At 46.5% G+C, this 9,753-nt stretch overlaps 1 protein-coding gene across 7 annotated transcripts in view; it reads left to right on the forward strand.

Annotated features, from left to right (window-relative positions):
- Nucleotides 1-8,300, forward strand: part of ORC4 (origin recognition complex subunit 4) — a 326,462-nt gene extending 318,162 nt beyond the window's left edge. For 4 of the 7 annotated variants that reach the window (XM_086957259.1, XM_086957261.1, XM_086957263.1 and 1 more), the window contains one exon: nucleotides 8,052-8,295. In XM_086957259.1, coding sequence (XP_086813385.1) covers nucleotides 8,052-8,234 — 183 coding nt within the window. In that variant the 3' untranslated portion in view covers nucleotides 8,235-8,295. Of the gene's footprint in view, nucleotides 1-8,051 lie in introns of all 7 variants that reach the window. The other 3 variants (XM_086957257.1, XM_086957260.1, XM_086957262.1) reach the window with 2 other exon arrangements.
- Nucleotides 8,301-9,753: the final 1,453 nt, after the last annotated feature.

A 9,753-nucleotide genomic window follows, 5' to 3' on the forward strand; every position in this document is an offset into this window, starting at 1 on the left:
CGACTTAAACTTTAAGCGCGGTTTATTGTGCAGTAAGGCACCACCTTATATTGTGTACTCTGCCAGCATATTCAAATAGTTACGCGAATAAAGAAATCCTGGTGTACTTGATTTCTTTAAAGCCAAGACTCTGGGTGAGCTCCATGCTTTCTTAATGCTTAGCCATCCTGCATTCTGACAAATTCTGGAAGATCTTCAGTTTGGCGACCTTATGGCTGTTCTGAGGATTTTTGCTAAATGCTTCCTGCATCCTGCTAAATGCTTCTTTTTTCTGTACTGTGATGGAATCGAACAATGATTATCAGGACTCTTCCCAGGTTAGCCCCTAGAGGAGTCTTGTCCAAAGTCACTTTGATGCAAATTTCATCCTTGAAAATTGTGTTCACAAGTTCTTTCACCTATTAGGTGACCTCTTTGGTATTCTCATTTTCTGGCTTTGGCCAGCCAGGAAGTGTAGATTACGGCGAGATTAAGTGTTACTGCAGCTCCTCTGCCTGTTTTGCTTTTCCATCATGTGCTGCACCTTGTGTCAGATCATCAGTGACTGTCTGTTACAACACTAAAGTGGAGACTACGGAATGCGGGTAGTTTTGCCGTGGGCCTTAATGAAAGCAAAGAAATGGGCCTCCGATCTCTTGGTCTGGTAGTAAACAGCTATAGTTGAGGACCACTAGGGCCTGGCACTGGTGCCTCCGCGCCTGCTACACTGTTGATGGCTCCGTGCTCAAACACCACTGTACCTGTTGCACTGTTGATTACTACGCCCATTTCCACTTTATCTTCCAGATGTGCTGCTTTGTTTTCAAAGGCCTTCACGGAACCAGTGTGTTCTGCACTCTTGGCCTCTGTTTCAGTTGTTAGGCCACTGGAATAACTTTTTGTTGTGACTGATGTTAAATTTATTTTGTTTCTTTAAAAAGTTTTATATCGCTTCAACAAGACCCATTGGGGTATCAGAGCGCTTTGCCAGTGAAAAAAAAGAGAAATGACCTATATAACATACTACAGGTTGGTCAGAAATGTCAGGCGAGAGAAGCTCGATCACGGCATACATAATTATAAACAGTCTAAGCAAAAAATAGGTCAGAGCAGGCATGGAGAAAGAGGGAACAAGAGTACACAAAGCATGTTACAAAGTCATAAAGGGGTGGCCTCAATCAAATACAATAAAATACAGGTAAAACAGACAGGGGACGAGTCTTTGAGAACGTATGAGGCAAGGGGATTCTAGGGCAAGAATTTGTTCATCAGTAGGGCTTTAACTTCCTTTTTGAAATTAACTGTTAAGGGGATCTTTCTAATATTCGGTGGAAGGGAAGTCCAGATTCTCGGGGCACTACCTGAGAAAGCTCTGTCATACGTTTTCGCTTTTCTGAATTTCTAAGGTTTCAATAGAAGGGTGCTGGCTCTTAAGGAGGATCTAGAGCCACTAGATAGTGTACATTTTTGTGCACGGTATAGTAGGGTGTTGTAATGTAAGGCTTTGAGTCATGCAAGCAATTTTTATTTGTATCCTTGATTCATAGGGGAGCCAATTTAGGGATTTCAGCTCCGGTGTAATATGGTGGTATCTTTTTGAGCCAGTGATGAGTCTAGCAGCCAAATTAAGAGAGGCCCTGAGTGTAGCCATCTTCGATCTCTGGAGTCCACAGAAGGTTTCACTTACATAATCCAACTTGGAAGATCATCAGAGATTGCACCATGGATTTGAAGTGATCAGGGGTGGCGGGGGAAGGGTGGAGAAAAGGTTTTATTTTCCTTAGGATGCTCATTTGGAAGTTGGCTCCCTTGGTGAGGGCAGTAATGTGTTTCTGCATGGTCAGGCTCTTGTCGATTATTATGCCCAAAGAACTTGTGGAGTCATTGATGTGTGGTATGCAGTTAAGAGCTGTTGGCTGATTCACCCATTCACTGATGACAGATGCCTGATTGGGTGGGGCCTAATCAAAAGGAATTCCGTTTTGAGAGTATTGAGTTTGAGATGATTTAGAGTCAACCAGTTTTGGGCCTTCAGTAGGATGGTGTTGAGGGAACTGATATCATCAGGGAGGAGACTTTCAGGTACAGTTGGGTATCTTCAGTATACATGCGATAATGGACATTGGATAGTTTTAAGATTTCAGTTAAAGGCTCCATGAACAAGTTGAAGGGAGTTGGAAAGAGTATGGACCTTTGAGGAACCCCTAGGTTGACTGAGGAAGGGTTAGAGAGAGATTGATTGACCTTGAATCTTTGAGTTCTATTGTGGAGAAAAGATGCAAATCAGTTTAGGAATGTCCCTGAAAGCCCCATCCTATGCTCCAGTAGGTCGAGGGGGATCAGAAGGCAGGAATCGTTCTGATCCAGCATTTTGAGCGCATCATCAACAGCAACATAACATGTATTTGTAAAGAGTACGTTCACCCCAGTGGGGTCTTTTGGCACTGAATAACAGATGTTTATTGTTACCCACTCAATGGTACTCATTTTATCGACCTCAGATGGATGAAAGGTTGAGTGGGCCTGCCGGGATTTGAACCTGTGAACATGAGGTCGAACACAGGTCCCTGCAGTGAATGCATTAGTCCACTGAGCCACGAGACCCGACAATGTGGGTGATAGCAGATTCGGTACTATGACCATGAAGGAAACCAGATTGGAATTGGTCCAGATGTTGGAAGAGTTCTATGTGATTACAAAGCTGATTGTGGACACATTTCTAAATGAGCTTGGCCAAGGTCGAAATGTTGGAGATTGGGCGGAAGTTGTTTAGGTTCGCCTGATCCACCAACGGTTTTTTAAGAATGAGGTAACCTGTCCTGCTTTAAGACAGTCTGGGATAGAGCCTTGAATCAGTGAGTCATTGACTATCTTGGCCCAAAGTAGGAGTTGGGATAGTTTGATCTCCTTGAAGAAATTCGATGGTAGAGGGTCACTGAAGTGGTTGGAAGGTTTCAGTGCTGAGAGGGTTTTGAGAATGGGGTTATTATCTAAGGTATCTAATGCTCCAAGATGTGTTGTTCTTAGGGGTAGAACCCGGAATGAGCGATGGTGCCAAAGATTGAGGGGTGAGGGGAGGAGAACTGATCAGAGGTAAGATTGGCATGAACTCCAAGCAGTCTGCAGATCAGGTTCCATTTTAGTTGTCTTTCTGATGAAGGTGTAGAAATCACCACAATGCGATTCTTATGCCATTCTCGGCTGCCCTTTTCACTGGGTTGTTTCCTGGTGAAGGGGTTTGCTGTACTTATACTTCTAATTCTTCTTCTCTGCCTGTCTCCTGGCTGAGGCGCTGGTCAGTCTTGCCTTCGAGCTGTGAAGGGCTCGGCTGCCCTTTTCACTGGGTTGTTTTCCCGGTGGAGGGCTTGGTTGTTCTTCTTCTTCCGCCTGCCCTCTTGCTGAGGCGCTGGTCAGTCTGGACTTCGAGCTGTGATGGGCTCGGCTGCCCTTTTCACTGAGTTGTCACCCGGTGGAGGGCTTTTGCTGTACTTCTACCCATTCTCCTTGGAGTCTGTAGGTGGCTCTTCTTCCCTCTGCGTTGTCTGTATCTTGGGGCTTCCGGTGAAGGTCCCTGGTACATGGATGGGCTTGCGGTGGTCTGGCCTCCTTGGCTTGTCCTTGCTTCTCCCGTTGGTGGAGACTGGGTTGCCTTTTTGTTTGTTATGGCACATACCCTGTGGGGTTGGTGTTCCTCCTCACTGCTGAGGTCTTCTTCGGCTTGGGCCCTGTGACTCATCCTCTGTTGCGCTGCACGGGGCTTCTTTCCCTGTCCCCGTGACTGGTCCCCTGTTGTGGGTCTGGTGTTTGTCTAAAGTGGGAGAGGTCCTCTTGCAGACCCTCCTCCCCTATGGGTATTGCTAGGGTATTTATTGTACGTTAAGGAATCTGCGGCTAGTAGTCTCTATCAGATGTACGAGTTACTTACCTTCGGCAATGATGTATCTGGTAGAGAAGATTCTAGCCACAGATTCCTTCACGACCCACCCTTATCCCGTTCTGCGAGGACTCTCTGCTTGGGTTTTCTGCAGTCGCCCCCCTCTGGGCGTTTTGTCTTCTATGGGTGTCTGCTTTCTTTTCTTCCGGTCAGGCATCCTTCCGGCTGGTTCTCTCCAGCGTGAGGGCCTACTTTGGCTCTTTCTCTCTTGCTAGAGTTATGATCCCCTCCTGGTCTTCTTCGTAGGGGGTTCTTTTACCTGTGCTTGACCTCCTCCCCCCTTCAGGAGGAATGACCATCCTTGACAGCATAGTCTAGGGGTAGAGTACTGTTGGTCCTTTGTTCCGGGCTTGTGGTCCTTTCCCTAGGGGTTGTAGTTGCAGACTCTCCTTCCTTCTTTCTTACTGTCACTGCACTTTCTCCTGCCTTTGCCTCCAGGATGACTCTCGCCTTGGCTTGCAGGACAGTGCTGTATGCTTTTCTTGCTGCAGCTTCGCTGCTCTGGTCTTCTAGTGCTTTCGGCCTCTTGGTTCTTTCGCCTTGGTGTCACTGGCTGTTCCTCAGAGTGGTGCTCTGCTCTTTTCCTACTCTGGTCTGTCTTCTGGTGCCTTGGTGTCACCTGGTGGTGTTTCTCATCTTTTGTTTTTCTTTCTCTATTTTGTCTTCTGGCTTTTCGCACACTGTTACATGCTCTCCTCAGTTTTGTTGTGATGGCTCTGCGTTGTTGCGTGGAAAAGTTCTCCGAAGAAAACTAATGTCAGCGCACCAGTGTGGGGCTTATGTGACCTTGCTGACGTCACACCCGCGGAGGACTTCAGGTAGAGTCACATGCGCCCCCCCCCCCCCCCCCCCCCCCCCCCCGGGGCGCGGGGATGCTGGGCAAGAAAGTTTTCCGGGTCCAGTCTCACGCCTGGGGAATATTCTACGTCAAGTAATCTGCGGCTAGAATCGTGTCTACCAAATACATTGTTACCGAAAGTAAATAACTCGTACGTATAGAGCGTTCCTCTATCGGGCGCGTCTTTTAGTATAGAAGATAAGATCACAGATTAAAGCGCCTCGTTTGTGCAGAAGAAAGGATCCGAGATAAGGGTTTCTGGGTGGGATTTATTATGTCTAAAGTTTTTAGATGCGTTCTTAGACAAGTTGGGAGTATATATGATTTTATAAGCATTGAGGGCTGAAGGCTCCAAGTGAGTAAATATGTTTCTAGATAAATTGGTGTCCATAGTGAACACGAAGAACCTGGAGGAAGGAGGAAATATAAGTGTCGCTGCTAAGTTACTCGTGAGTGAAATGTCCTAGGAGAGGTTTTTACATAAAGGAGGAGCGCAAGTAGAAGGTTCAGGTGGTGCCCGAAAGTTAATGGGAGAATGGGCGAAGGGAGACCCTAGAGGATCTAGGAGGATAGGATGAGGAACCACCAGACTAAGCAAGGAGATGAAGGATCAGACGTCTTCTGTAATGCCTTCTTGGTTTCTTGCGTTGCTCTATGAAATAATGACAATGCATGTACTCCCTTCATGGTAAGTTTTTTTGTTTATGGCCAATTATCTATGTTTACCACACAAGCAAGCAGTGATGACCTCCAATTGAAGAGATTCTAAAGGAGCAATGCCCCATGGGGAGGGACAAACACATGATTGATAAGCTGGGTTACGAATCATAAGCAGGCAAATGAGTTACAGGGAAAGCCACCCAATGCTTAGTTTGCTCCTCAGTATTGTGAACTTGAAGGGAAGGGACATTTCACCTTTGTTTTAGGTATCTGGGCCTTCGAAATCTCACAGTTGAGCAATGCCTTTATAAGCAGGTTTCCACTTTGTTTTCTACCAATTTCCATCGAACACCTTCTCATATATTGGGTGTCAAATGGAGAAAACGGGAAGAGGCTCAGGAGCTCAGAAGTGCGACAACTGCCTTCTGCCTTGAAGTGATCTCCACCACCTCTGTCCATGCCCCCTTCTGCGTCTCTACTTGTGCTGCCTTGAGAGTATTAGTACACAGTCCAGCTCTATGCACAAATATTATTGCTCCTAATTTCTGCTCCGCTTATTTCTCTCTGTGGTCCTAGTCCGCTTAATCTGGGTTTCAGGCTACTTAGGGCTTTGAAGTCTGTGGTGTAAGCCCACTTCTGTTTTCTTTGCTGTTCTTTTCCTGTACAATTGAAGGGCTTCCATGGGAATGTAGTACAGGTTCTTGGTGGATCCATACCCTTCTGAGTTAGCCTCCCAGCCTTGCATCCTCAGCTCTCGGGCAAAGGACTGTGCGGACTATGAGCTGCTTCTCCTCCCGGTGCACCTGTCTTGTGGGTCAGTGACCCTCCGCATTCTTCCGCATCCCTACGGCCATAGTCTCTTGTAGCTCTGCTGTGCACCAGCCCCCCAGGCTAGTGCCAGGCATGACAAGCCCTTTGTATTTATTTATATAAGTTTTATATAGCGCTAGCTAGACCCAGGGGTATACGAGCGCTTTAGAGTCAAGAGCCCGGTTATAATCCAGTCACTTCGTAAATGACGCACAAGAAACTAGGATCAAGTACCAACAAACAGTAAATACACAAGGAAATATAATACAAAGCGGATGGGATACAATATGTATACGGACTGCAGCTAGGTCCTGAGGGCGGTAACTGTTTAAAGGGCAAGTCACCCCTTTGGGTCCAGTGAGAGGATTACTTTAAGGTAGACGGAGGTAGCAACAGAAATAAAACAGCCAGTCGATTAACAGGTTAAAAGGAGACTAATGTAACTGAGGTCCAGAAATGGCTTCGGTGCTCCAGTATTTGTTGAGGAGATGGCGTTTAAGGTCTCTTTTGAAGCAAGTGAAGGAAGGGTTGCATCGTAAGCCCCTCGGGAGAGAGCTCCATATCCTTGTATCATCAGACCAGCTTCTGGCATTTGGTTGATTAATACCTGCAGTCACTCTGAGAAGCGCCCCCTCCCGCCAGAGCACTCCTCTTTGCTTAAGTGCAGGGTACATGCATGCATTTCTCCTTTGATTCCATATTTCATCTTAGAGCACAGGCTTCAGGGTTTGGATGAAGAAGGACACCTATCCAACTTCTGCCATCCGCTACGCAGGAGCTGAATGTTTAAATATGTTCGTTTCTAATGTCCCGCATAGAATCACAAGTTAATATTGTTATCATTTTCCACTTCTTTGAAAATGTACTTTTTATTTGATGCTCATGATAATTCTGCTATAATGCTTAATAATTGTATTCCCATGGTCGCGTAATCATCCACCTACGCATGCACTAAGTTTTTAATGCTGGTTTTGTTTTGTCCAGCGGAGCAATTTATTCGATTGTTAGTGCACGTGTTTGCATGCTTAGTTTCGGTTTGTCTGTGACTTCGGTTCATTTGCATGTTCTTTCGTCACAGTCTGACAGGTATGCTGTGGTGGTTGTATATACTCATGCAAATTGCGTCTCTATTCAAAATAACTCCTTAATCGCTTTAAAACTACTATTTAATCATGAATTTCCACTTTGTTCAACGAGGATGCTCATTTCAAAGTGTTTTGTTTGTAAGAAATAAAAACTGCTGCAAGACAAACCAGCATTGGCACAGCCAATAAACATGGCCCTTGGTAACCCTGCAACTTTTTTTGCCGACATTGCAGCAACAGGCATTAAAAGTGTAACAAGAAATGTATTTATTTTTAAACATGAAAATCAAGCAGGAATAAAAGCAGTGCTTGGTCTACAAGCCCTAGCTTTAAAGTGGACTATTTTTAGACTGTTGTGCATCTGTTACAGAAGCAAAATGCCATCACTCACAGTGAAGAGAGGCAGAGGTTGAAATGGGCTGTCACGTTGCCCCTGGCTGTATGCCGTGGTGGGCAGAACACAATATGAATGACATTTGAACAGACCAGTGGATGAAGAGGGAAGACTAAAGCCGCTGTATATTTAAATGGTGTAAAAAAACATGAGAATGGTCATAGAGCTAAGGCGGTTTCTAGCTTAGAATTAAGCAGAACAATTCAATCTGATGTACGTTTCATTTGACGAACGCGAGGGTACTGTAATATGAAAACATTGCTGGCCAGTCAAAAAACATAGTTCATTGTTGCTAAACATCTGTTAATTGTATAAAATTCTAATTGAAAATGTTTTTTTTTCTTCCTGCAGGCATTTGAGCACTTGCACCAGCTCGAATTAATAAAACCAATGGAAGGTCTGTCTGTGCGTACACAAAAAGAATACCGACTGATGAAACTACTTTTGGATAATTCTCAAATTATGGAAGCTTTACAGAAGTACCCAAATTGTCCTACTGATGTTAGGCAATGGGCAACATCCTCAATAAGTTAAAAATGTTTGATAATAAAAATAGGAAAAAAATTAAGAGTTTCAGAAAAAAATGTCCCAACATAAAAATAAAAAAAATTCAATCATTACTCGTTGACTGCATTTTTGTCTGTTTGTGTAAATCACGCGTTCTCCTATTTTTAGCAGTGGTTTCAAACCTGTACCTTATCAGGATGGCATACACTTGTAACTACTTTTCATAATTCTTAGAAAGTACAGATTTCCTCTTCGTATTAGTTTTTCCTTCATGGAATTTTTGTTGAATACTAAATCAATCAATCAAAGAATTTATAAACCACACTACATACCCGCGAGGGTCTCAAGGCGCGGGGGGTGCGGCTGCAGCTAGTGATCGAAGAGCCAGGTCTTGAGTAGTCTCCTGAATGTCTGAGGGTCGTCTGTCGTAGGAGGAGGGGGAGGGAGTTCCATGTCTTGGCGGCGCGGTGGGAGAAGGACCTGCCCCCGGAGGTGGTTCTGAGGATGCGTGGGACGGCGGACAGTTAGAGGTCGGCGAAGCGGAGTTTCCTGTTGGGTACGTAGAATGATAGTCGGTTGTTGAGGTATTCTGGGCCGGTGTTGTGGAGTGCCTTGTGTGCGTGGGTCAGGAGTTTGAAGGTGATTCTTCTGTCGACGGGGAGTCAGCGCAGGTCTCTCAGGTGGGGGGTGATGTGGTCTCGGCGGGGGACGTCGAGGATCAGGCGTGCAGAGGTGTTCTGGATTCTTTGAAGTCTGCTGACGAGCTTGGACGGGGCTCCGGCGTAGAGGGCGTTGCCGTAGTCGAGTCTGCTGCTGATGAGGGTGTGGGCGACGGTTTTTCGTGCGTCTGTAGGGACCCACCTGTAGATCTTGCGGAGCATGCAGAGGGTGTGGAAGCAGGTTGAGGAGACTGTGTTGATTTGGTTGGCCATGGTGAGTTTCGAGTCGAGGATGACTCCCAGGTTGCGTGTGTGGTTGGTTGGTGTAGGGGCGGGGCCCAGAGCTGTGGACCACCAGGAGCCGTCCCAGGCTGAGGGGTTGGGTCCGAGGATGAGGATCTCCGTCTTGTCCGTGTTCAGTTTGAGCCGGCTTTTTTTCCATCCAGTCGGCGACAGCCTTCATACCACAGTGGAGGTTGGCTTTGGCGGTGAGGGGGTCCTTGGTGGGGGAGAGGATCAGCTGGGTGTCGTGGGCATAGGAGATTATGTTGAGGTCGTGAAGTCTGGCGATGCGTGCGAGTGGTGCCATGTAGATGTTGAAAAGTGTCGGGCTGAGGGATGATCCTTGCGGGACGCCGCAGATGGTCTTGGTGGCTCCTGAGTGGAACGGGGGAGGCGGACTATTTGGGTTCTGTCGGAGAGGAAGGAGGTGATCCAGTCCAGGGCCTTGTCGCGTATCCCTGCGTCGTGGAGGCGTGTGTGTGATGGCAGACTGTGTCGAAGGCGGCAGAGAGGTCCAGGAGGATGAGGGCTGTTTCTCGACGTTGTCGAGTAAGATTCTGATGTCGTCTGTGACGGCGATAAGGGCGGTCTCGGTGCTGTGGTTC

This window comes from Lissotriton vulgaris, chromosome 2_1 (assembly GCF_964263255.1).
Source record: "Lissotriton vulgaris chromosome 2_1, aLisVul1.2, whole genome shotgun sequence".
Lineage (NCBI taxonomy): Eukaryota > Metazoa > Chordata > Amphibia > Caudata > Salamandridae > Lissotriton > Lissotriton vulgaris.